Source organism: Symphodus melops, assembly GCF_947650265.1.
Source record: "Symphodus melops genome assembly, chromosome: 6".
Classification (NCBI taxonomy): domain Eukaryota; kingdom Metazoa; phylum Chordata; class Actinopteri; order Labriformes; family Labridae; genus Symphodus; species Symphodus melops.
Window position 1 is genome coordinate 4,447,939 of NC_136696.1, and position 27,623 is coordinate 4,475,561.

Here is a 27,623-nt window from a genome sequence, read left to right on the forward strand (position 1 = left end):
GATTCTCTGAAGCTGCTGAAGACTCAGTCCCCTCAGACCGCTGCGATGCTCTTCAACCATCGACCCGAGGCCGGCAAGATCATCTGCCTGTGTCAAGTCCCAGAGGTATCACACCGTCCCGTACAGTCACATTGTTCCTCCCACACGTTAACATGCTGAGACATGGACGTCTGTGACTGTGAACACAGCCCGGTTGTTTACATGTCATCAGTGTGTTTGTACACTTATAAAGAAACTTGCTCCCTTGTCCTGGTATGTGTGTGTCAGAGGGATTATCCAAATGTGCTAAAAGTAGTATGGGCTTGTTTGGAGAGTAGAAGTGGTCTTACAGCCCCCCAAAATGGATTGTTACTTTTAATGGTATAAATGTGATACTTGATTTATCTGGTATAATTCTTCTTCTTTTGTCACAGTAGACTGGCACTGCACATTAAGTTACGTTGAAGTTGTTAGGGTGCTCAGGCTTCACGGTCCAGACTTGGATCTTGTCACGTTACAGTGGGAGCCTGCAGGTGTTAGATTTAGTCTTTAACCTCTTCTCCTCTTTTCAGGAAGTGTCCAAACGTGGTCTGAAGGCCAACGAGTGGGTTCAGGAGATTTGTCCTCTGATGGACGGCAAAGGAGGAGGAAAAGACATGTCAGCCCAGGCCACAGGCAGGAACACGCAGTCCCTGCAGGACGCGCTAGATGTAGCCAACGAGTTTGCACGACTCAAACTGGGAGAGAACTGAGAAAAGAGGATCCAGCCAACGGCCTCCCATTCTCTCTTTGGGTTTCCCAGTCCTGCAACAACGAGAGATGACCGCTCACACTCAGCCAGCACTAAATGAGCCACGTGTTTTTTTTTTTACACACAATAACTGCAAACCTGTCAGATTATTATGGAAATAGCTTGAATATAGAAGAAGATCCTCTCATTCAGTGAAGCTAGAAGATGAGAAAGTAATCGTAGCGTCTCTCTGTCTTTATCTAATATGGACCATACGAGAATTAAACGGAAGAACTTTTGATGGCCTAATCTTACCGTACATCTCAGGTGAAGTGACTAAACCTGTACTTTCTTTGTCAAACCTGTGTCCTGATCATGAAATACTCCCACCTTGTCTCCGTTTGTCTCATTTCACTGTAGCTCCATTGATAACCACAATCTCTCCAGCACTTAGTCTTTAAAGCTTGCAGGTTAATTATTTGCTTTAAGTCAGATAGTAAAGTGAAGCACAAATCTTGCTCTTAATTGATCTAGGCACAGTGTGTGCAGTCTGCCCTGTGACGGCTGGTCGTTCTGATCTAACATTGTCTTCGGCCGTCTGTGTGAGTGAACGCCTCAGTTGTCTCCTCGATTTGTCGGGGGTGAGCTGTCCGACCAGTAGCTGTATCATAATCTTTGTCAAATCACAAGCTGTTATGTGTCCCGAGGTTTAATTTAGTAAATGAGTCGTTCATTAATAGAATAAATGACCTAAATGTGTTCCATAATAAATCATAAATTCATCCCGCTGACATTTCACATCGATTGAATGCAGAATGTTGAAAATGTCCTTCATCCTTGTTGCTGTCGGAGAAATGTCACGTTATGAGATTGGAATAAATACGACTGGTAAATGCCACATGTCCTCTTTGTTCTCCTCAGGCATGGATTGATTTGTGTTGGTGATGAATATCTTGCAGGTCCAGACACAGACAGGAACAGGTTACCTTGAACTTCAGTAAAGTTCGGATGTAATCAATAACGCCACAAAGTCGCACTGAAATCATTAGCTGTGGATCACTGAGCAAAGATGATTGAGGTATAAAACTCATTAGCTGTGATAACAAGTGTGCATTTAAAGAGGAAGTAATGTGCAGCTTGTTCATGCTGTGATGGAGAAGAAGTCAGGATCATTAAAAGGTACACTGCTATAATACATTTTAATTTTACGACATCCCTGTAATACTGACAATATCTTTTTATATATATATTAAATATTTAATCTATGATAAAAAATCAAGTGCTCAGTAGATCAAGCGGTTGATGTTAAAAATGTAGAGACTCAGTTGTGTCCAGAGACACTTGCACATGTGCATGTAAAGGTATTCACGCTGGTCCAAAAACAAATGGGTTTGGTGAATGGACTTGTGCAATGCCTTTCTAGTTTTATGATTCCTCAGAGCGCTTTAATGTCACACCTTCTCTTTAACATTGAAGATGGCAGGTCGCTATTTAAAGTGACCATCAGAAATAACTGATCACATTCATACATCGCCGACAAAAAGCAGCAGGAGCCCCTTGGGTGTTAGGCTGCAGGAGCTGGTGATCGAACCGTCGACCTCCCGCCTGAGAGATGACTGACTGAACGACAGCCGCCGCCTGTGATGTTCCCACTTATGAAGTATACAAAATTTAGTGTAACAATAGCACAATGATGATTTAAAAATCGGCTCACCTATTAACCCCCCACTCTCTATGATCACCATCTAGTGTCCTAATTTAGTAAATATGTACAAAAAAGATGTGCATACAATACAGTTCTACACGCTTAATTAACTCCGACAATAAAGATGAAAACTCCTTTAAGAGCGAACTGCATTTGTATTTTTGGCCTTCTTCTTCTGAGGGGAGTTATAATTAATCCCTGAGGGAAATAATCAGTGATGACCAAGCTTTCAGACATAACATGAATCATTGAGCGGGCATTAAAATCCTCCGTTGATTGCACCAATTTGACTTTATAAATGTACTCAGAAGGTTGGTTTATAAAATAAATAGTTCAACACTTATTGTGAGTTAATTCTAGTGCTTCTAAAAAAAACCATTTAGGGATGTTTGCCTTCGTTAGACAGAATGGATGAAGAGAGACAGAAAACACTGGGAGGGGACGACCTGCAGCAAAAGGTGAAGGACCTGGAGGCAGATTCTAAAGATCCATTGTTTTTAGCTCAACTGCTTAAACTACAGACATCCGGATTTGACTCATAGTCCCATTATAATGTAAATGTTTTGTAAATTGCTCCTTATCTGCAACTTTGTGCTTTTTGCTGGTGCCTGTCTTGGCCAGGTCTCCCTTGAAAAAAAAAAAAAAAAAAAAAGAGGTTCTTAATCTAAATGGGACCAACCTGGTTAAATAATTAAAAAAAAAAGGGCAGAGGTCGGATTCAAACCCACAGTCGCCTTAATGAAGACTCCAGCCTCAGTTTGGTTGTGAAAGTGCATTATGGAGTTAAATCTTAAATAAATAAAAAAAAAAAAACAATTACATGAGCTCTTGTTTAATGATTTATTCATACAGGATCATAAGATACAAAGAGTTGATCACATATCATACAGATGTTTCAATGAAGTAAATACAGGTGTACCACCTTGTGCAAAAAGTGGCGCTACTTAAGAACGTGACCATTCGGACACATAACAGATCCAGAGAGCAGGAAACCATCATCACACAGACGCACTAAACTCTCCCAACTACTCATTTTTTCCCTACATCATGATGTGTTTTTGTAGCCACCTGGATGTTTGTTGTTGTGAATTCACTAAAGCGGTCTTTAATCCTTCGTGTTGTTTGCAGAGTTCTGGCACAATAGCAGACAGAGGTACGAGTTTAAGCTTTACAATCCACGGAGACTCACGAAACTGCAGCTTCGGAGTTGTTTCTGTTCACTGCAGACCAAGTGAGCTGATCAGCAAAGAGCTGTCCTCATCTCAGCCTCAAACACCACAGCAAAACCCATCATCAGGCGCCAGGCAATCTACAGAAACATCCTGAACCTGTGGCGTTTTCACCTCAAAGCTGTTTTCTCAACAGTCTGTACATTTCTATCACTGCAACAGGAACCGTTTTACTCAAAGAGCTGCAGACACATTAACCTTAGCAACGAGAAGGAAACCGTCTGAGATGGGAACCGTGTTAAAGTCAATTTAAACCCACAAGAGATGTTTTCTCTTGCACACACAGAGCGTCTTTCGTTACAGCTGGAGATGCTGCATGGGTTATATGAGGCCACAAATAGATCCTAATTTCAGCTCATTAATATAGTGCTCTATAGTTTAAAGTACTAAAATATAAAGTACAACATAAAGAAAACTACTTCATTCCCCCTGACAATTATTCAAAATATCCGATTTTCTTCTTAAAATTTGAAGAACGATACTTGTCTGATATCTGTATGCTAAAATTAAAGCTATAGCCACGAGACTGTTAGCTTAGACTACAAACAGGACATTTTATGGGTTACTTAACTCACCGGTTAACATGGTTTATCTTGTTTATGTAATTTAAATACACACAGACGTATTTAAATACATTTGTAGGTTCACTGTTGAGCAATGTGCCACACCTCTTTAACAATAGCTGTTTCTAACTTGCTAGCTAGTTTTGTGTCCCTGTTAAGCTAAGCTGACACTTACAATGACTTCACACGTTTACACCTGTTAGAGAAATCTTAATGCTTTTTCCAAAAGGACAAACTATTCCTGCACGTATATAAGGGATTGTAAAAACTTAAATGTGCCTTCTGAATCAAACATCAGCGTTTTGTCACCTGGTGAGGTTTTATACACGCATTAATACATTTTTGTTTAACTCCTTTTTCCTCTGACTACAACTTTATACCAGTTTTACAGAAGATCATGAGAACTTAGCTCCTTATCAGGAGAAAAACGTTTTCAGCAGTCTGATCTTGAGATGAAAAAACGTTAAGGTGGACGTGTGATTAGTTTATCACTGGAGTTGGATTTAAAATGCGGCTGTACTTCCGCTTAGAGCGTCTGTACTTTTAGACTACTTCAGTATTGAAACTCATTCTACGTAATATGCAATGGACTGTGAAATTTGAGTTCAAATGCGAGTCATTTTCCTTCAGGCAAGTTTAAATTGTGGTAAATTGGGCGATTTAAAGCTGGAAAGAAAAATGCCTCTGCACGTAATTTAAGCGACAGTTAAGATCAAATGTGTACAGAATGTGAATCAGACCGTTTAGTGACAGTCAAACAAACACTATTAGTGTGGGGATGTTTCAAAAGGGTCTGGCTTAGAGGACATGATGAATATGTGAGGTTAGCTTCTAATGTGTCGTTTCTATCAGTGCCATCAGAGGACTGAAGCAAAGAAGAGTTAAACATTTAACGACTGTATTTCTCAAAATGCTCTGGATCAACACAGATCTTTGTTCGCTCTCAAAATTTCCAACACACCGGAAAAACACAGACAGTGTGACCTATAATCCTGTGCTCCCAATTATTTAAAGACTCGCCTCCAGATGAAGAATGAGTGTATTGGGTCAGCAACAGGAGGAAAGACCTACTTTATATCAGAAATGCTTCAGGGAACACTCTCAGATCTGAGACGTGCGGGAAAAAAAAAACTACCTCCAATTGCAGTGAACCCACCGCACAGAGGGCTCCCCCTGCTCCTGCCTGATCACTATGTCTTGGTCGACAGCTGTGAGATATTGTGCGAGCTGATAACAGAGTGAATGCTGGAACCGAAACGGGTCTCGCTTCTTTGGCGGCACAGTCGAATTGTTCGACCCTCGGCTGGCTGCATGAATGGGATGTGAATGCGTTATACTCCTGCCAGAGGGTCCAAACATAAATCACATTCATTTTCCAAGGAGGGAGCCTTTTGGGAAACACACATTAAAAGCACAGGATCACATTAGCTGACCACTCCATAAAAACACTGAACCATGCTAGCAGCAGTTCACTGATATGTCTACACACGCTGTCATCATCGAGTGCTGTTAAACTTTCATTTTTAAACTTCAAACAGCTGAGCTTCAGTCCGGCAGCTGACACTATCTATCTGCCATGTCGCTGTACATGATCTACCAAAGCATAAATGTCTTCAAACTTTACACGATATGCTAATAAAAGTAGAAAATGTCCGAACAGGAGTCCACAGCAAGTCACTCTGCATCATGAGTTAACAGCCTCTCTGTAGCCTGCAGCCATCTTTAAAAAAACAACATCAGTGTACAAAGCAGGAAGTAGTGAAGAACGGGGGGCATCTGCACCCCGAGCAGAAGGCTGAGTGTGTGTTTGTATGTAGGTGTGTGTGTGTGTGTGTGTGTGTGTGTGTGCGCACAGCTCAGAAGGCACAGCTTTCTGTGTGTTTTTGTGAGTGTGTATGTGTGTGTGTGTGTGTGTGTGTATGTGTGTGTGTTAGGGGCTTAAAATACGCAAAGGTGGCAGGTGTGTGTGTTGCCGATGGAGCAGCTGTAGGCATGAGACGTTCAGCAGCAGGACAAGGCACAGAAGCATGAACGTGTGTGTGTGTGTGTGTGTGTGTGTGTGTGTGTGACAAATGAGCCCAGCTCGACACCGCATCATATCACCTCAGTTATGTGCAAGAAGGACAAACACAGTGAGAGCTAAAAAAACAGAACAGTGGCAACACACGAGTGGTTCAATGAAATCATCAAAGGTGTGTTCAAATTAAATACAAGTCATGTGATGTCAATACATGAGGGACAGTTCTTCACACCGCCTGCTGGGGGCAGTATGACGCCCCGACTCCTTCACACTTCTCAACAAAAATGGGCTTTTAAATGGTGGGAGGTGACGTCCCTCACTTTGAACGACACACACAGAGTTTCTCTTCTCACTCAGACACGAATGTTCTTTCACATTAAACTACCAGCAGCTGGCACTCATGGTTCCTACGCAGCTTCTCTTCAACATTTACGAGTTGGCAGATTACTTTCTTCTTCAGCTCTGATTGACTCGAGCACATAATGAGTCACTGGAACAATACACAGACTCCTTCTGAAACTCGAAGTTTGAACTAGTTTCTTAGTTTTTTAAAAGGAGCATCAAAGGCCCTGAAAACAGTTCTGTGCCTGCCTGATACTGTTGATATTACATAAGGAGTCTCATTGGTGGCAGTCGTCATGCTGGAAATACTGTCTCGCCCAAGCAGTGGGACATGAAAAAAAATAGTGCCCCATAGCACTATTAGAGGTCAAAAAGTCTTCAGGGCACTTTCAAGTCTGAACAGCTTTGTAGTCTAAAAACTGGAAAACAACATGCAGCAAAGGGTCAAACTTCAAAGGTGCATGCTGAGTAAATCCAACTAAGAATATTTCATGTAATTTAGATATATTTAAAATTCAGATTTGTATTTTAAGAGGAAGAAGAAGAAAGTATGAATTGTATTTTGACTTGCATTATTATAACTGACATATACAGTATATTCTCAATTGTACTTAGTTTGGAAGGTGAGCTTTAGATTACGAGGTATCTACTGAGACATTACTTGTTATCTTTTGAATCAATACATAAATAAATACCAATAAGTCCTTTTATACTGTATGTTTTAAGACCTGCACAAGAACCATGAGCAGTCTTTGTAAAACAACAGCTGCATCTTAAGAAACACGTCTTTGGAGTGATTACTTTGACTTTCCTTCCTCTCTGTGGGACACATTTCTTCTTTTACAGTCGAGCACCTCTTCCATCACTGATATGGAGGCTGTACATGTGTGTATGGGTAAAATGGGATGATAGAAAGTCATGTTAAAAACAAAGACTGTGGCACCTGGGTTGTAAAAGATGATCCGATATGAGCCCAAAAATGTGATCCAGACAAAAGTGTAAACTCAAACAGTACCTAAAATTAACACTGCAGTCTGAAGGGAGATATGCAAAGAACACAAAGTGCAGATGATGCGGTCCATAGGTGGAGTATAAGGCGTCTGGTGGCTCTGTCCCCTGAAGACTGAGCAGAAGTTTTAATTGGCTGAGCTGGGACTAGGGCAAGTGGTTAATGAAGCTGATCTGCTGTCAGGTAGAAGAATTCCCAGCTCCAATGGGGATTAACTCTCACCCAATCATATGAGCTTTAATCTGGAGCCGAACGCTCCGGACAGTCTCTGACTCCTCTGGGATCCAGTCGACAGGCTGCAGTTTGTGTCGGGAAGAAAAAGCAGGGCGAGATCTCTTTTAAACTTCAGTCCCAAACCAAAGTGGTTCACCCAGTTCAGTTCAGTTTTTTTTCTTTTTTCGCAGCACTCCAGCAAGCTGTGAACCAACGTCTTTTTGTTTCATCATTAAAAACACAGGAGAAACTAATGCGTTTCTCATGCTGGCTTCGTCAGACTGGTTCTTCATGCCCGAGCTCTCTGTCTCCAGTCCTCCTCTCCCAAAATAGACTGACAGACCACACGGGGATTAGACTCTAGTCCAGAAACCAGCATGCCTCCATCCAAACACGAAATCCCGGGAGATGGCCTCATTAGAATCTGATGCAGCCAAACCGGCGCTCCCCATCAACACTTTTCCTCGTGCCTGGATATGAATAAAGCATGTAGCAATGCCTGTGGTCGCCGCAGTGTTTAAAACCTCTCTACTGCAGAAGAGGCTCATGTCAGTGTTGCAGAGGGTCCAAACAGTCTTCATCACGTGTCTGTGAGTCAGCTGCAAGGTGACGAGGCCCTGGAGGGGGGGGGGGGGGGGGGACAGTCATACAGTATAAACTCACAGCATCACCTTCAATCTCATAAGCAATCTTGAGGCCATCACAGTCAGACAGGGTCCCTGTTACACTGTCATCTGAGGCAGAGCTCACACAAAGTGGAGTTTTGACAGAGAAAAGTGGCAGCGTGAGGTTTCTGCCTCATGCAGGGATTGAGAGGAACAAATCCTTCTCTAAGGAGTCTTGGCCCCGGCTTCTGTAGGAGATGGGAAATTAGTCCTTCGGTCTCAAAATGTCAACAGTACTTTGGCATCTGATAGCACTGCAGTTAGTGTCAATACTGTTTGCTGTACAGTGCTGACATCCCTCCAACGCTTAGAGGGGAAATTGATATGTTTATGGCGTTCCTTCTCTGTGGCCTTTTTTTTTAAAATCATTCAGATCTTTGTGACGAGGGGAATTTGCACGAGAGATTTTCCCCCTCTGGCTTCCTCTGTGCAGTCTTTCTGGTGACTGGTTTAGTTTTTTCTCCCAGCTGTCACTTCACTCGTCCCATCTTTTCTACCATCCTTAAACTGACTCTCACTGGGAAAAATGTGCGAGTAAATTTAAGGCTCATCACCTACTCTAACGTGAGATCGAGGCCACTTTGAGTTCAGGCTGGCACAATGTTTTATTCTACACGCTCCTCCTTCCTGGTTTATGGTGAGTGTACACCGTGATCTCCAATCAGCGCCTCCGCCGACCTCCCGAAGATGAGGGGGAGTTAATGGGGTAATATTTTTGGTACCAATTGGTGACCAGTTTGTCCTGCCTTCTGAGAGCATTTGGTTAACTTCAGCTGGGAACCCAAACTGGTGCAGGTACAGTAAGTGAAAGCCAGAATACAAACACATTGTAAGCAGCTTCTACAGTATCTGCTGCTGTACCGGTGTTGAAACATTAAATACTCTATTAATGTGCTGGTTATTTCCCTGGGAACACAGTGATTTTGCCAGCCTTGGCCAGCCGCTGGATGATCTGGGCTTCGTAGTCTGCGTCGTGAACGCCAGTCTTCCTGAACTCTCCGGAGTAGCGGTTCTGCTCCCAGTAGTGGTGCCAGTTCCCTCGACTGTCCGCCCCGAATCCAAACACGTTCACCTAGAAGAGAGTGCAGAGAGAAGAGAGTGTGTTTTATGACACCAGGTGAGGATGGTTGCAGTATGATGCAATGATTTACAGTTGCTCGGTTCTGACTGAGAAAGAAGCTGACCTCATCACAAACATGCAGAGCAAAGAAGAGCACCAGCATGCCGGTGGAGGGGTAGCGCCCATGATGTCTGGTCCAGCGGTCGTGGATGTATTTAAAGAATGCTGGGTTGAAGATCTGAACCTGGCGGTGTAAAGAGAAGCAGAGAAAGGGTAATAAAAACTATATTATGTCTTACGAAGAATCAAACTCCTGCAGGAAAAGTGCTTTAACAAGGAGTGTTTTCCTCCTTTTTTTCAATCCCTTGTTATCTGGTATCCCACAGCGTCCTGCCTGCTGCGCACCTGAGTGCTCAGAGAGGAGGGTGGGCACACACAGACACACAGCGGGCATTATGTGGAGAGGTAGGAGGAAACTCTTGCACCGGAGATCGGTGTTCTCAGAGAAACTAAACACATTTATTAAGATGCAAAGGAATAAGGTTTCCACACACTGGTTAGGCTTCAACGAGTCAACGTTTGAAGTGATTCGTGTTCTTCAGTACTTTCCTTGGATTCAGTCTGTGTGAAGGAGTCCTGTGAATTATGATATGGTGATGATTGGTATTTCCAAGCATCCTCAAATATATGGTAGATTGTTGGGTTCTTAATCAAAAGTATGTGCTGGAGAACACCGGTACTCTACCCATCAGTCTTTGTGTTGTGGACTTGAGCTTGTGTCGTCTTCTCAAAGCGTTTTGACACCGCAGGTCAAACCTCCACATTCACACACAGGCTGCTATTTAAAGTGACCACCAGAAGACAGCGGGAGCAACTTGGGGTTAAGTGTCTCGCCCAAGGACACGTTGGACATGTGGCTGCATGAGCTGGGGATCGAACCCTTGACCTTCAAGTTGAGAGGCGACGGACTCCTCCAACTGAGCCACAGAACCTCAACGTGCTCGGGATGTGGTAACAAATGTGAGGGCTCGTCCTGAATGTGTGGTTTCATCACACTGGCTTTCCTCTCAAACACTTCTGGCTGTTGAGATGTTTTTGCTTTTTTTTGCTTTTGCATTGTAAATGTTTGTTTTGCAGTGGTGCCTCACACTTGATGTTTGGAAGTTGTCCTGGATCCAGTTTAACAGCACTCATTCACATGATAATAATAGTATTATAATAATAGATGGTAATACAGTCAAGATAACCCCATGCAGTGACGGCTGCTGCATATTCAAAGGGTCCAACAAAACAAGAAAAGATTTTGCAGAGTTGAATTTAAAAGCCCTCCGGAGGTGGTGAAGCCTGTGAAAGATTAAAGGCATTAAAAGCACTGTTAACCAAATGAATAGTAATTACATATTAATCATCTCCCTCCAGATCATATTCAGTCCCAGTAAACAAGGCTGGAGGCCGCTTGGAGCGCCACAGTGGAGATGAAAATCTTACAAATCTATATTTCTGGGTCCACTCCAAAGACGCTGTGTTTCTGACCAGGCGAAGATTTTCACAGGCAGAGATTAGAGCGGCGTTTTGATTTTCAGGGATTAAAGATCGAACAGAAGATTATTGAAAACAAAGGATGGGCTTATAATCTCACTGTAATCCATCAATAATGGGGAGCAAAGCGGGGTCACTCTGCATGCGTATGTGGGAGTGTGTTTGTGAGGGTGTGTGTGTGTGTGTGTGTGTGTGTGTGTGTGTTGGTCTATGACTGTGAGTGAATGTGTGAGACTGGCAGAGAGTAATTGCAGTAAAAGCAGAAGATCATACAAACCTTGTCTTTATCTACACGGAGGAACTGCTTCACTGGAGCGTACGTACTGAAGGAGGGAGAGAGAGAGAGAGAGAGAGAGAGAGAGAGAGAGAGAGAGAGAGAGAGAGAAATTGATTTAATACATTTAATCAACTCTTCATGTGATTGGGTTGCAGCTGCGAATTCTGGATGATTGACAGCTGACAGATTGTTACGGTCCCATGACTCTCTGACTCCTTGTCACTCCACTGTGTGTGTGTGTGTGTGTGTGTGTGTGTGTGTGTGTGTGTGTATGTTTTTAAACTCACATACTACATGCTCGTTTGTTGAGGTCTTTTAAACCTGATTGTGGATCCAAACATTGATGCCCTTGCACCGTGTGCACTATACGTTCTGAATGTTTTTTGTACCCGCACATATATGTTAATCCGTGCTTATGCATATCCGCGTGTGTGTATGTGTCTGAGTGTGTGTGTGTCCCTTCTTACAATCGAATCTGGCCGGTGGACAGGGCGCTGGTGATCCAGACTAGATCCAGTGTTTTGAAGGGAACCAGGACGAAGCTGACGTTGGCCGCCAGGTTCTTGGCGCTCTCCGGATACATGAAGTGGTGCGTTGTTTGGCTGCCGGCGTCGTCTTCGTAGCCCACCGTGGGGGCCAGGTTTATCCTTGAAACAAGAGCAGAAGCATCACTCAGGGCTGTGCTTTGTCAGCAAACAACACGTGTGGCATCCAGTTACAAACCGCCGTCACAAAAGTGTGAAAAGTTGTTTTCACAGCGCTCTGGTCTCATGCCGAGTTCTCACACTGAGGAAGTTTGTCTGTTTGGAAAAAATGTGACATTTTGCAGCAAGCTGTAAACAGACTGAAACAACCGAGCGTTTCTTTTGTTTCTCCTCCAAAAAGGATCCGTTGATGTCTTATCGTCACACTATTAGACCGCAGCCTGGGTGGTTACAGCACAGTAAGTGCTTCACCATGAATCAATTTAACCTCTCCAGCAGGCAAAGCCGCTAAAACAGGAATAGTTTAACTCACTTTCAATGCTTTTAATTATACTGGAAAGACATACTGCCGCTAATTAAACTCCTGCTTTAAGCTGCCTTTTAGGTTCATATAAAACATCTTTCTTTAAGTTGTCGTCATGTTTCATGCACCGACTGTAAAAGGCAAATGTTTCCAAAACAGATGAATCAATCCGTGAGCCTAACGCACACACACACGGTATAAAACATGGACGTGGCCTCGGTGTTGCCTTTCAGTGGTTTCTGAAGATTGTCGTCTTTGAAAAGGCCAACAGTCGCCATGTGGAAACGCTGTCTCACACTAACTTTCAGCCAGTCGAGTAACAAACAAGAAAAGAGGCGGGCCTTAAGTTTCCTGATGAACACCTGTCAGTCAAATCAGCCACGCCCATAATCATGCCTAGCTCTTTCCCTTTATGTAATCAAAGTGAAGAAGTTATAGTAAACAGTGTGTTATGGGAGACTTCAGTGCACTATTACACCAGTGCACAGAGGAGGTGATTTATATATATATATATATATATATATATATATATATATACAGACAGAACAGCAGGTCCTAGCAGTACACAGCCTGGATAGAGGGGACGGTGTCGACACTTTGCAGTCCCAGTGTGGAGGCAGAGGTTTACTTTGTACCTCTGTAAACGTCTCTCTGATGAGTCTGTCATTGTTTCAGGACTTCTTCTACACCACACGACGTTTATTTTTGATGTCTTCATCAAAGATTTAAAACTGCGGCGACGGATGGCGTCGAGCTGGTGGCGTCATGTTGACTCCATGTCACAGCTTCGACGAGGCTCAGGGAGAAGACACTTCATGACGCGCTGTTTATGATTTCGTATCAAATCGATTTTTTTCTTGCGTAACTTAAAGTCAGCCGGTAAGTGAAGCGCTCAGCTCTGTCTGTGTATGTACAGTGGATCTGACTCACTGTCTGAAGGGAGTGAACAGTGTCTATAAAGAGGAAACCGTCTGCATCTGTCCATATGTCTGAGAAGAACACAGATGTTTGATGTGACAGACAGAGAGGAGGTGGGTGGTGCTGCTCTGTGGGATTGTTGCAGGACAAGCTCATTAAAAAAACACAAATGAGAAGCTAACCACAGCGATGAGGAGGGCAACAGGAGCTGGTCGTTAGAGGCTGCCCACACAGATCTGCTGAGAGAGGACCACTAATGGATGCTAACGCCGTTAACACACAAGAGAAGCACAAAATACTTGTCATTCCTGCTGAGGCTTTTATGCAGCAACACACACGCTGTGCACAGAACAACATATAGCTGTGTGTTCATGCCAGCTGACAACAATCAGGCTCTGTGATTCAGTGCTGCTGCACGACGCCGAGCGGGGGAAGAGATGCAGACAAAGGGATTTATGTGGCTCTGTGCACGGGTGTGTATGTGGAGGACACAATCTATACGTTCCAGCTTCTTAAGACCTCGAGCTGTCTGTGGTGACCTCACACCAGTCAGGTGACCCTGCCGTCACCAATAGGAGAACTGAATGGGTAACAGCATTACACAGTTAGGTTAAATATAGTATAAGACACCAACATATGCTGTTGTTTTCTTATAGATACACAGAGTACACACTCTATGTCTCTGCAGATAGTGTGTTGTTCCTCACATGAACTCTGTTCTCTCCAGCTGTCTCCTTCCCCTCCTCTCAGTTTACTTATCACTCGGCGTAGCGCAGCCCTGCACATGCCACAGTCTTCTCCATCACTCTCACCTCATGATGTAGTTGTGTTCGTCAATGGTCGCCCCATATCCGGCCCCTCGGAGGTTTCCGGAGTTTCCCACCACGGCGCAGCGCAGACAGCGTCCTGGATCCCAGGAGCCGTACGGGGACCTTCCTGGAATCACCTGTGATAGAGAGGCTTTATCAAAGCGGGCTGCGTAGATTCAAGCTACACAGGAAATTAAACACAGCACACTGAGAAAAACAGATCCTTTAACATGTAGCTCAGACCTGATTGTAAAAAATACATTCTGCTCCCAGAGGAGGAGGACAGAATTCTTCATGAGACTATTCATGAAAAATACATGAACCCCTTCTGCACACAAGGGAGTCAGAGTACGCTTTTTCAACATGCACTCCTCCGTGAAGGCAATGCTCTTCGTATCGAGAGTCAGAATAAAAAAAAGCATACTGTACACAAAAAGATTAAAAAGGCTGAGCCGGTCCACTGATACGCCTCATGACTAATAAAGACAATCTGCTCCAGTCAGCCTTTGCCCACCAGTGGAGAGTAATGACTCAGCTGAAGTATCAGCCCTAATGGAAAGATGAATTAATAATATTAAATACCTGAAACAGCCTCAGGAGCACCTGCTGGATACTGTGGGGTTTGAACTGGGGCTGTAACATCTAAAGAGAAAGAGAAGGTATGGTCAGGGTCTGCAGTCTCTCTTCACACAAACACCATGAGACAACACACTTTATATTCAGTCAGTCAGTCTACATGTGCATGCATGCACTCTGCAGCATTCACCTGCAAATAAGCAGGTGTCTGTGTTTGTGCCTGCAGTTGTCTTTGTGCCAGTGTGTGTGTGTGTGTGTGTGTGTGTGTGTGTGTGTGTGTGTGTGTGTGTGTTAACAGACTGACAGGATGCAGTCGGTCTGGGCGAGTCGTGGTCGGAGGAGCAGAAGCGTGGCACACGTCCACTTGTCAAAGAATTATAATTAATGAAACAGTTACATCAATAAAACATGTCAGAGTCTTTGTCACGTGTCTCTCTGAGAAAGTTTACTCTTACACAATTCTTCCCCAACAACAGTGAGATGACCAGAGGTCGTACACTTCAGCTCAGAGGGAAAAACAAAAGTGACAGCAGACATGACAACAAGCGTCTCCTGCCCGAGACAAAGACTGCTTCAATAAATAAAGAAGAAGTCATGTGCTGAATGTTAAGAGGCCTCGATGAGTGAAAGAAGAGAAAAAGAGGAAGGAAATCAGATTTTAACTATACTTCAGGCGCTGGCTGTCAAAGCCTCGACGTGTAAGAAACACCTCAAATGTGACGCTCTCAGTTTTGTCTGCAATCTATTTCTTCTTTAGCTAAATGAAAAAGTCCCAATAATACGTCCAACATATGGAGAACCATTGAAAAAGCGAAGAGTTGTATTCTTGTAGAATAATAAAAGTCTGTCATTGATGTGAACAGATTTGTTCTGTATCAGTTTTAATTGAATTTCTGAAACACAATGAATTTATGTCAGTCTTCTTGTCAACATGCAACTAAAAAAAAAAGAATTATGAAGTAACTTTGGAAGAATTACCAATGACTTAGTTCTGCAATCTATCTATCTGATATTATCTTTCTAGCTGCTGTCAGACTTTTATTCTCGGCCTATTTCTGCCTGAATTGAGCAGAAAATCAGATGAAAGGACTTTAAACTCTCTTCAGGGTAAACACTGTGTTCCAACAGCCTGAAAAAAAGCCCAGAGACTGAACATTTTAAAAGTCTTTCTCACTGTTCAAACATGAATAACTGACTTTATACCACAAACAACTTTTTTCTCAGGTTTGGGGAATATTTACTAAATATCCTGAAAGTCAGTCAGAATGCGTCATTCATTAAAAAAAAGTATCCAGCATTCAAGCTGCACAAGAAGCATTAAGGATGTGTTTTGCTTTTTTTTATTTTAGTTTATGACGACCTTTCAATGTGTTTTGTATTTCTGTGAATCAACAACAGAAACAGCACAATCACCCACATTCAAAGAATGGCATCGTTTGATTTAGAGTAAGTTAAAGGACGTTTTGTATATATTTATGTGTATATGTATTGTGTTTGCAAGACGCCTCTGTGCCTAAACTCAGCAACCAGCATGCACTGTGATATGTGGCTCACTGCATTTGGAAATGATGAATTTTATTAATTCAAGTTGGCAGCTTTTTTATAATCATTATTTTTGGGGGCTTTTAATGCCTTCATTGTAAAGATGGGACAGAGAGTGAGAACTGACATGCGGTAAAGGAGCCACAGGCTGGATTTGAACCCTGAGTACTATAGCCTCCATACATGGGGAAACACCCACTAACCACTGCACCACCAGCGCCCTTCAGGAGACAGTTTTTACACGTGTAAGGAATAAATGAAATTCTGAACAATAAAAGGGGAAACGGTTTCTGTTTCAGAGTCTAATCAGGCAACTGTTTATTATGAACATCATGCTTTTACCTCAGAGCTTTCTGGGGCAGACATCAGATCCACAGAGAGCTTGTGTTCTTAAAGCAGGAACATTTGTGAAGTCACATGTTCAGAATCAGGAGTAAAAATGAGTCTTTGATTTTTTACACATTTGTATAAGGCACAGGTGGCCTTTTAGGGATCCCTGTATAAACTGCATCAATGTGTGTTAAAAAGAGAAATGAAACACGCTGGCTGAGAGAGAGAAATTTGTTCAAACAGGAAAACAAGAATCATGCTCCAGTTTTCACTTCTTCCAAATGTGCATTCATGGGTGTAAGATAAAGTGAGCACCTGCACAAACACGTAAAATTACCCCCAAACACAAATTCTCGCATGCTAGAGTTCCATCAGGATCCTGGCACACACTCAATGGATGTTTTCTCTCTGTAACCGTCTTTTCCACTCCATCTCTCTCCCTTTCTCCCACACAGTAATCTTCATTTTGCACTCCTTCCTTTTCACCCACCATCAGCCTTAATTCGCATTTCCCAACACAGATCTCATTCTGACAAATTCATTCACACATCCTCTCCTGCAATCTCCTTGCCCTCATGTCTAATTCCTCCTCCTTAATTTCCCTCGCTCCCTCTTTGTTTCTCCTCCTCCTCCTCCTTGTCTTTCTTCATCTCTTCGTCTCCCTGGGACTCCCGTGCACCATGCAGCTCATCAGTGCTGATCAGAGACCACGCAGTCCTTCTTTTACTCTCACTGTCTTTGTTTTCTCGTGCTTTTTCCTCTCTACCGTTTATCCTTTACACCGTCCCTCGCTTTCTTTTCTCTTTGATTCCTCCATCTCTTTGCCTTCCTCTGTCTCTGAGTCCCTGCATGATGCCAGAGACAGTTTTGCACGCTGCTACACTGTTGTTCAGGGGATACACATTTTTTGGCAGATGTTTTTTTTTGGCAGCCTTGCTTCTTGCTCTCTGCTGTCCCGTGACTCTAAAAGTAGAAGCTTATAACATCTGGCAGAGACCTTATACTTCCAGGAGCCACTGCAGCAGACATTGTGGGATTTAAACAAAGCCCTGATAATATTCTTTTATTATTTGCAGATTTGATGAAGAAGGGTGGGACCACACATGCAGTTATTGTCCTATTTACTGCCTGGTTACTGCTCAGCTGAGACACTGAACCAGCTTTAGTCTGCCAATAAGCTGTGTGATCTGTGGACCCTGAACAGTAATCAAGTTAATTTGATTAAAAATGAAGAAAACGCTCATAAAAGGATGTCATTCCAGTTTATAATCACAGAGTTAAAGGTTCAATCAGTCGAATTTTACAATAAAATGTCTAAATTAATTAAAAATTGACTAAACCTATGTTAGTGTTTGTTGTTGTTCTTGAGTATACATTAACTCAACAGTTGTCTAAGCTGGAGAAATCCTTAATTTTATAGTTGAACCAGAACATATCGTTGTGGCCGCCATGAAAGACATGTTTGTTGTTGCCAAGGAAACACCGGAGGTTATGTTAGAGCCATGACTACTTGCCAGCCTCGACATCATCTTTTGTTAGGGTGTTACAAAAAGTATGTAAGTTAATAAAACCTTAAATCATAAAACATCCTGTCTGCACTCAGAACGTAAATGTATGTTTTCCAACCTTCTTAAGTTCGATAAAGGTCACATATTATGCAAAATAGACTGAACCACATTTAAAAAAAACAAAAACAAATGTGTCCCTAGTCTGTATACTAATCCCCCGTTTATGAGAAAAAAAGTCCATACTGTCCGTCTTTGGCCTGCTCCACTTTTCAGAAAATGTGTACTCAAACAGGCCGTTTGGAGAGTTTCTCTTCATGACATCACAAAGGGCAGTAGCCCCTCCCCCAAGTGGGTGACACTCCCACAGCGAGGTGTTTGTTCTGCCCTCTGAGTCTGCCTTCTCACTGTAAACAATAGGACATGGAGCGGGAAAGCAGCGCCAACCAAACCCAACCAGAGAGGGGGAGTGGTAAATAGCTAATTTACATATTTAAAGCTACAGACACAGAAACAGCCCGTTGTGAGCAGGGCTGAAATAGAGGGGTTTATAGGCATGATCAAAACAGGATCAGAGTGGATCTAGAGCAAAAAACTTCACAGACATGTTTATTCGGGAACTCTGAGAGTCATTTACACTGGTAAAAAAGGAGGAGAATATGTGACGTTTAAATGAATTATGGAATAGAAGTAAATAAAGGAAAGCAAAACTCAGAGATGATATTAAATAACTGTGACTAAGGATATTTTTTAAGAAGGGCTAAAAGCAAGCAATTTACTGATAGCAATTTCACGGCTTCTTGGAATAGTGCGTCAGTGATGTCAGCCTCCTTCACTCTTCAACAGAAAACAGTTATTTATTCAGACTGAAAGAGCTGAACTCCATTTCTTACATATTTCAGAATGTCTGCTACATCCCACTTCAATAAAATGTGCATTTCCAGTTTATTTGTTGCAACAGTGTCTATTTGAGTCTCAAATTATCAGGCTTAACTCAAAGCATCCAAACTTTACCCAAACTCTACAGTTACATGATGCATTCATGGCTGGTGTCTGTTTGAAGGAAAAGACTTCAGTCTGAAACCTCATTGAGCTGGTTAACGGCAAGGTCAGACTACCTTGTGCAACTGCACGTTTTATTTCGTTCGATACGGAACAACAGAGAAGACATGAAAACAGATAAACCTTTGATCAAGGTCTGGAGGGAAATGTACATTTAGCCTTCTTTTTAACTCTTTTCCATTGTCTTTTTATTTCCTCTTTCCCTTTAGCTCAAGTGTATTTGCAAATGTACCTAATCAATCACCTTGTTTGTTTTTTTCCCCATATGTGATCACCCCATCTCATTCTGCATCAAATCTACCTCCTTTCCATCTGTCCTTTTTCTCATTCATGTCTCCTTGTCTCTCTCTCTGTCTCTCTCTGTCTCTCTCTCATAGTTCATCACTCCCGTGTTGCAGTGTGACCTAATGACTTGGCAGCTGTTGGCCTGCGTTTGCAGTTTAGCTGGCCTGAGTCTACAGCTCTGAGACTGGCTCCTGGACCTGCCTCTAATGGACATCTGAGACTGGAGACTCTCAGAAACACATTCACTCTTTGATTTATTGAGGTTATTAAGAGACCGATGAGCCTACACCACATACAAACACACACAGAGACAGACACACACAAACAAACAGTGGAGCTGTAATGCATCCACTCCTTAATAAAGCTCTTCCAGTCCAGCTCTTGCTCTGACTCAGGAGACATATTAACTTCAGTTTAACAGACATTATGGGCATTGGTTTCAGAAAAGCTCAGTAATCAAGCATGCAATGTTTCCTCTATGTACGACATATGACTGACGCCCGGAACATGAATTCTTCAGAAGAGGGGATTTGTTAGAAGAGGAGAGGATCTACGATTATGATGCATCACTCCCCCGTATGTTGGTGTTCCTATAATCTCACATGTTACTGACTGCTACACACACACACACACACACACACACACACACACACACACACACACACACACACACACACACACACACACACACACACACACACACACACACACACACACACACACACACACACACACACACACACACACACACACACACACACACACACACACACACACAGAAAGTGTCTGATAATGATGAATTTACAGTTAAACAAAAAGAAAAAAAAAAAAAAAAAGATTTCAACAGTACAAAGAGAAAATCTACTCATTGTAATGGCATAATACAACTTTTTTTTTTTACACTGTTTTTGAACTTTTATTTGGGTAGCCTGACAACCCAAAAAATGTGAAATAAATACATCCAGTTCTTTGTTTGCAGTCTGCACAAGTCTTATAACTCAGATTTTTTTTTTTAAATGTTTCAAATGTTCTCAAATCACCAAAATAGATTCTAGATCCAGATTTGTGAACATGGTGAATTTGACAGAGGATCTATTTAACCACTTTTTGATCAATTAGGGACTAAAAACGCAATAGGAAGCGAAAGTAAGAGTACCGTAAATTCCGGACTATAAGCCGCTACTTTTTTCTCACACTTCGAGCACTGCGGCTTCTACTCCGGTGCGGCTAATGCATGGATTTTTTATGGGGGACAATGAGCTTCTGCCGCAAAAACATTTGACTTCGTCACGTCGGATCTTAATATCAGTCATTTTGCGCTTCATGCACGCACCCTCATCATGAAAAACACACGGAGAAATGCATATGATGTAGCTTTCAAGTTAAAGGCGATCGAACTGGCTGTCAAAGAAGCTAACAGAGCTGCTGCACGTTAAGATGACACTGACAGCGACAACAGAGACTGAGGAAGTGAGTAATGAAGTCATTCTGAGGCAGTGAATGGATGGACTTTTTCTTGTGAAATATATTACGGTCATCTTTTTCATCAGCCGTGTTACAGACACCGTCGGCTAGGCTTCGTATTGTAACGGTTCATGTTGTAAAGTCAGTAGTTGGTAATGTGTTCATAATTCCGATTATGTGGAGAGTCAGTGAATGCACCAGCGAGAACGTGTTGAGTGGCTGTATGAGAGAACGCTGGGGGAGAGAGTTGGATTGTTACATGTCATGTGTTGTTCTCTGCTGTAAACGGCGTGGTCACGGCCGACAGTGATCGGGTTATTAAGTTATTATTTGAACGCTCTCGTCGTCCTTTAACGTCCGTACGGACGCTACAGTATTTGCGGATGTTACCGGTAGCCTACGTCTGTGTAAATAGCTCTTGTTATAGCGTGGACACCTGCGGCTTATAATCAAGTGCGGCTTATATATGTACAAATACATTTATTTACTTATTTTTAGCCGGTGCGGCTTATATCCAGGTGCGCTCAATAGTACGGAATTTACGGTATATTTTAATCTGTATTAGACATGATGGTCCACATCTGGACCCACATCTGTCCGTTAACATATTTTAATCACGTGACACTTATTCCTGCCATAACCTTTCCATTTCCCCTCTCCTGGCGCTGAACTACGTCCCCAGGGACCAAGTACCTACTGATTCTGGTCCTGCTTCTAAAGCAGAGAATTTCTCTGTACTTGGTCCACTGAATGGGCCAACTCACATCAAGGGCACCACAAGGTGATTACGTCATCCAGCTCAGAGACCTCCCACCTGCTCAGATCTGAAGTTCTTTATATATCCTCAACGACATAAAATACTAAGAGGCTTTCCTGAATACTCATAGCAATGAATCGGACACAATTCCCCTTTAAAAAAAAACACTTTGAATCACCTGCCATACCAGAACATGTAAGATTGTTTTCAACCTATCTCCCTAAATGATCTCCTCACAGCAGATGAAGGTATGCTTGGTTTTAATTATGTAAGACCTGAGCAGAGGAGAGCCTTGACAAGTGGGCTTGGTATCACTGGCTTGGCATATAGTCACACTATCTATACAGTAGCAGATATCTGAGGGGTTCCCCAAGGCTCAATTCTTGGACCCCTCCTCTATACTATAGAAGCTTCCTGCCTGTGATGAAATCCTTCAACATGGTGTCGTGATCTTATGTCATGTTGCATCTTTTCTTTATGTTTTATGGAAAACACTTAAAACGAAAAGGTGCTACACAGGTTTTGTTTTGCACTCCACCAATTCCTAGCTAACGTAACAATAGCTGGAGGATGACTTATCATGTGATAAAAAACAAAGCTAAGATGGGTTCTAACGCTAGCTGTTGATAATGAAAGCTTAAGAGTGAACATATGAGCTGTTTTAACCTGTAAAATAGCCTGGTGTTCACTACCCACTATCTCCTTTACTGGTGTTTCATCAGAGAGCAGTGAAAGTCTTCCAACTTCTCAGATTATCCACTAACAACAAACCTTGAGTCAAGCAGAATAACATTACAACAGCGCCTGATGTGAAATCTCTGAGCCTGGAGTCCGAGGAGAATGGCTAATATGTGTTCTTACTGTGAATGGCTCCACTTGTTGGAAAACATGCTAATCAATATTCCTTTTTAAAAGTTTGATAGAAAGCTTTTACCGAACCATAAAACTTTACCAAGGCATGGGGACCATAAACTTCTAATACACCAGAAGCAGAGGGAAACCACCTGCATGGCTCCGTCCGAAAATCAGAGATTTGTTCTTCCAACTGTTAAACTTTTACTGAAGTTTAAGTTTGTTTATTCTGAACAAAATCCTTCTCTACCTCTGAAAGAGCCATGCTAGCAGTGCTGTTCTTTATGCTGACGATGACGTGGGTTCAGAGTTATACTTTTCATTCAGACGTGAGAGTGATATTGATACAAGCGTTACTGGATCTGTTGAAGTCGCTTATCAGATCTGAATTCACAAATGATCTTGAACAGTTGAATCAACCAAAGTTATTTTGTAAAAACTCCAGGGTGTAAATGTGAGGTGAATGTTGAAGTTAAATGATGTGGTTACTTACCACCCACCAGTAGTAGACATCAGACGGCAGCTGGATGTTGTCTCTGGTCCAAACAGGTGAGATATCCGGGTCGTAGCTCTCATCGAACCAATCAGAAACCCCCGGGTCTCCGACGCAGCGTGGGCAGGCACACGTCTTCTGCTGTGGTGCGTCTGGTGGCGACTGCCTGTGTGCACCCACGTAGCTTGGCACCAGCTTCACGCGTCTCGACTCGTCCCAGCCCGGCGGCTCCAGGTAGTTGAAGCCGACGCCCCCACGCAGCGAGACGGAGAAGAAGAGCGAGGTGAGGAAGATGATGGCGAGTGAGCCGAGGAGGACCCAGACTCTGCGGGAACATCTCACCTTGCCTCCTTTCTCCTCCGCGCCTCCTCCCACACTACCACTACCTCCACCTCCTGCCGCTCCATTCAGCCAGGGTCTGAGCTCGGAGGGTCTGGGTGCTCCTCTGAATGGACCTCCGCCCCAGGACCCCCAGCCCCAGCGCCTGTCCCGTTGCAAAGTGGAGGACGGGATGCGGCCCCCCCATGGCCATGACCCCACACCTAAGCCTGCCACTGTCCCAATTCCAGCACCACCTCCTCTGCCTACTCCAACCGCACGAGCAGCCACCGAGACGTGGTCAGTGTGACGGGGGCGACCCCCTGACTCGCGCTGAATCGCTTACTATGTGAGACCGTTAAAACACAAACACTGACGGAAGACAATGTGTCAGAGTCAATTTGTCTCACAGTCAAGCTGTGCACGCAGCGACGCTCCTACGCTTTCCCTCCGTCTGACTGGAGCCTCTCCCTCCCTCGTTTTCACAGTTATGTGCTTGTCTCACACACACACACACACAAATGTTTCAGCACAAACAGACACACACACACTTGAGTCACAGTTGAATTACACACAGCTGTACGCGGGAGTCCTTTACCCTGGATGGGAGGTGATCTCTCCTTCAGTTGTGATCACTCTCTGCTTTTGCCACCTTTCAGTCCTTTGTTCATTTTCTTATTCTTCACTTTCTAACTTTCTCTTCTCCGGCTTCCGCTCTCTCTCTTTTCCCTCTCTCTCTCTCTTTTTTCCGATTAACTGCAACGTCCATCTTCAGTGAAACCAAGTGCACAGTGTGAATGTCTGCAGCAGGTCCTTCCTGTTCTCTCTGCCATCTGTGTGAGCGCTGCGCTCGACTCCGGCGCTCCGATTTCTCTCTGTTTCCGTCTCTCTCGCTGCACTGAAGCGACGTAGCCAAAGAAGGCAGACAGACTAGTTGAGAGCAGCAGAGAGAGAGAGAGCAGAAGAGAAGAGGAGGAGCGGTAGCAGGGAGGTGGCCTGGGCTGAAGGGTGTTCCATCACATCTCTAGACACCCAAAACAGACTTATTCTGTGTCTCCACCAGGCTACTTCTGTGTTTCTGCTAGTTTCTACAGATACAGGTGAGGTTTACTCTGTATTTTCTCTCCTGTTTGTTTGCTCTCTTGGGCTACCTCACACAGCCTCTCTCTGTGTTTCACGGAGGCTCTGAGACCTGCTGGATGAAAAAAGAAAAGCAGCTGTGTCAAGTTCAAAGCACTGTTACTGTCCCTCTCCACACTATCCGTGACACAGAGTCCAAAAAAGTTGGGATTAAAAAAAAAAAGAAATTCTTTGGTTTAAGGATGACACGCTTAAAGAAAATCCAAATACTCCGGATGCTGTTTGGATCCTGTGCAGCTCAGACCGTCTCCAGCTCAGGTGTGCAGCAGACACAAGAACACACAGAAGTCCTTTTCTCGCTCCGCTCTGAAGCCATGGAGATAAAACTATCAAAACAAAACTGAGATGTGATCAAAGCATCACAAGTGGATTGTACAACTCACTTCCAATAGAAAAGATATTTCTATGATGATGGCTCATCCAGATATGACGCTGTATTCAGCAAAGCGACGACGGTGCTGGTGTTTGGAGAGACGCCCAGAGGATGTGATGGGGGAAAAAAGACAAAACCAATCAGCCCAAAATCTCATCTTCTTTCCAGCTGGCTTTGGGAGGGCGACGAGAGGAAGGGTGGGGGCAGCGTCTGTGCTGCGGCCCACAGTGCAGGAGTGTGTGTGTGTTTATGTTTGTGTTTCTGTGCCTGTGATTTAATCTGTGTATGGTTTTAAGCTTGGCTTGCACACTGTCTGCCAGTTGCACTAATTTAATTGTGTTCTACAGCTGTGCTGCAGTGTGTACGTGTGTGTGTTTGTGCATGCCCTATCGGCTTGCGGCGAAAGTTTCATGAGGCTGCAGAGCCGGAGGTGACTGCTGCTCAGCTCTAATCTCCTAAACTGTAATCCCAGGGTTCGACCCCTGCAGCGCCCACTTAATGCCAGATGTCTGCAAAGCACATGTTCATCTGATGACTGATAAAACACCTGCCTTGCTCACCTGCACACACACACTCAACGTGATACTGCTGCATGAACAACCAGCTCTGTGTGTGTGTGTGTGTGTGTGTGTGTGTGTGTGTGTGTGTGTGTGTGTGTGTGTGTGTGTTTCTAAGGCACAAACAGCTGCTTCCTGTAGGTGTTTAGTTCATGATCAAATGCCTGCGATCATTTGTGTGCCCTTCAGGGAGTTGACAGCCATGTCTGGCCTGAAGTCTGGCTTCCTCCTCCAAGAAGAAACTGTAGGGACAAAGAGAGAGAGAGAGAACAGACAGAATGTCATTTACTGCCATTAGCCTCATTGACCATATCGACATCTCTAATCCTCCTCTCTCCTTTTTCACTTTGATCCTTTCGCCCTCTTTTTTTTTTTTTTTTTTAACTCTCCTCTCCTCTTATCTCCAGGCAGACTGTTCTGGCTCACCCAAACTGTCTCTTTCTTTGGTTTTTATTTGTCTACAGCCGCTCCTTTTTCTCTCTGCTGCTGCTGTTTCAGTAAAACTCTGCTCCATTTCTTTCCTCTTTTCATCTGATCTCGCTCTGTTCTCAGTTTGTCTTTCAGAGAGTCCATCAGAACGGACAAGGTCAAACATAAAACCCACTTCCACTTTGTCCTGTTTTTACTTGAATCCTTTCCTGAAAAGTGTCATTCGTGCTGAGATATAAATGTTTCACTGTCAGGACACAGATTGAGAGCTTCAGGCAGAATGCTGAGCAGACTGAGCGTACAAACTGGCCTCAGATCGCTGAAAGAGACGATCGTGCACCTGTGGGGAATATTTTCAAAGCTCTGCACAATCTGCTTCTAGATGCTATATTATGCATCACCACATTGTTTATTTTGTTAATGTATGTAAACACGTGGAGCTTAGGTTTTCCTGATGAATGATGTGCTACTTATTAGGACCTGATGTCCTGCTGGTGTGACGCTTCATGCACAGAAGTAATCAAACAACAACTGTGGAGCTCGTGTGGAAGGTAGTCGTCATCCTGAAAAACATCCTCTCTCTAACAAGACATCTGGTATTAAATGAAGAGGATGGTAAATCACATTTCAAGCTTTGTCGCCATGGCGATAGAGGCTGATAGCTGATGACGTCACAGTGACAGGTGTTTTTGTTAGTTTAATTAATCAACGCGTTTCTGGAAAAAAAAAAAAAAAAAAACTTCTGTCTGCTAAAAACAGACTCATTTTAAAATGACTTCTTTAATCCCACCTGTTCTTCTGTTAGTTCTAGTGAGACTGCGAGGTCTTTATAAATAACATCTTTAATCATGCAGCTGGCTGTCACTACACAACCTCAATGTCTTAAACTAAATTATTGCTCAGATAAGTTTCATGATTGAAGAAGAGTGAGGTGAGGATCTACAGGAGAATCATTTGTAAATATGTTCAGACTTGTTTGAGTCCAAAATGTCTAAAGAAACTGTCGACAGAGCGCTCGTGTCTGTCAGGATGTGCTGCTTCTCTTGCTCTAATTTGGAAGTTAAAGGAACTTTTTAAGGTGATCAGAGCAACAAAGGTCCTATTTGTCTCATCTGTTAGTCAATAAATCAAGAATAAGAACAATCAATAAGGAAAATAGTCTACTTTTAAGACTTTGTCTCAGCCTCACCTCCTCTTCCATTTTACAGGCTCCTGTGAGAAACTTTCATTTCGTGTCGAGCTCGGCATCCCCTGTGGACCCGACGATACCTTTAATCTCTTCTCTAGTCTTTTCCTGTGTGAGTGTGATTAGTATTCTGTAATGAAAAAGATCCTCCTGCTGACGTGTAATTGTCACAGGTATCACTCATCGGGAATCCTTTCAAAACAAAAGGCCTGACTCGACAGACTGCAGAAGTTAGCACTTCCATATTGGCCTCTTTTTTTTTTTTTTAAGGCGGCTTGCTGCTTGGGCGGGACTGGAGCTTTAGCTGTTTTCAGAGAGAATTGAAAAACAGTATTGTAGGTTGGTGTTAGATGGTATCCCAGTCACAGAGCAATAATCTCCAGTTAAAGGCCGATTTTCCACCTCGACATAGACGGCTTGTTTCAGACCCCTTTGAAAGCTTCGGTCGTCTGTGGCCAGGATGTGCACTGTGAGTGTTCTGTGCCTCTCCTACGCTGCACCACATGTTTGTGAAGCACTTCTCTTCTGTCTGGGCGTTTTGTCCTTGGGGTGGACCAACAGCAAGTCTCAAGATGTCGGATGGTTTGAAGTGGAACGAGATGTTGCGTCTGTGAAATATCCCCGAGTTTAAAACATATTTCATCAGTATTGATTGCAGTCTGTCACATAACAAGCTCATTCACTGGAG

General features: G+C 43.3%; 2 protein-coding genes across 2 annotated transcripts in view; one reads left to right on the plus strand and one right to left on the minus strand.

Moving 5' to 3' along the window:
* The window catches only part of aars1 (alanyl-tRNA synthetase 1), a 14,134-nt gene extending 12,529 nt beyond the window's left edge, over positions 1 to 1,605 (plus strand). Inside the window, exons 11-12 of the mRNA XM_079346780.1 lie at positions 4 to 105; positions 552 to 1,605. Of these exons, the coding sequence (XP_079202906.1) occupies positions 4 to 105; positions 552 to 731 (282 nt within the window). The 3' untranslated portion in view covers positions 732 to 1,605. The remainder of the gene's footprint in view (positions 1 to 3; positions 106 to 551) is intronic.
* A 1,635-nt stretch (positions 1,606 to 3,240) lies between these two features.
* Positions 3,241 to 23,921, minus strand: st3gal2 (ST3 beta-galactoside alpha-2,3-sialyltransferase 2; the record flags this gene model as incomplete). The annotated part of the gene is made up of 8 exons (XM_079346781.1): positions 3,241 to 9,527; positions 9,640 to 9,759; positions 11,332 to 11,377; positions 11,799 to 11,978; positions 14,070 to 14,203; positions 14,649 to 14,708; positions 22,933 to 23,591; positions 23,903 to 23,921. 8 exons carry the CDS (start codon positions 23,919 to 23,921, stop codon positions 9,354 to 9,356), a joined length of 1,392 nt encoding a protein of 463 aa, XP_079202907.1. The 3' UTR covers positions 3,241 to 9,353.
* Positions 23,922 to 27,623: the final 3,702 nt, after the last annotated feature.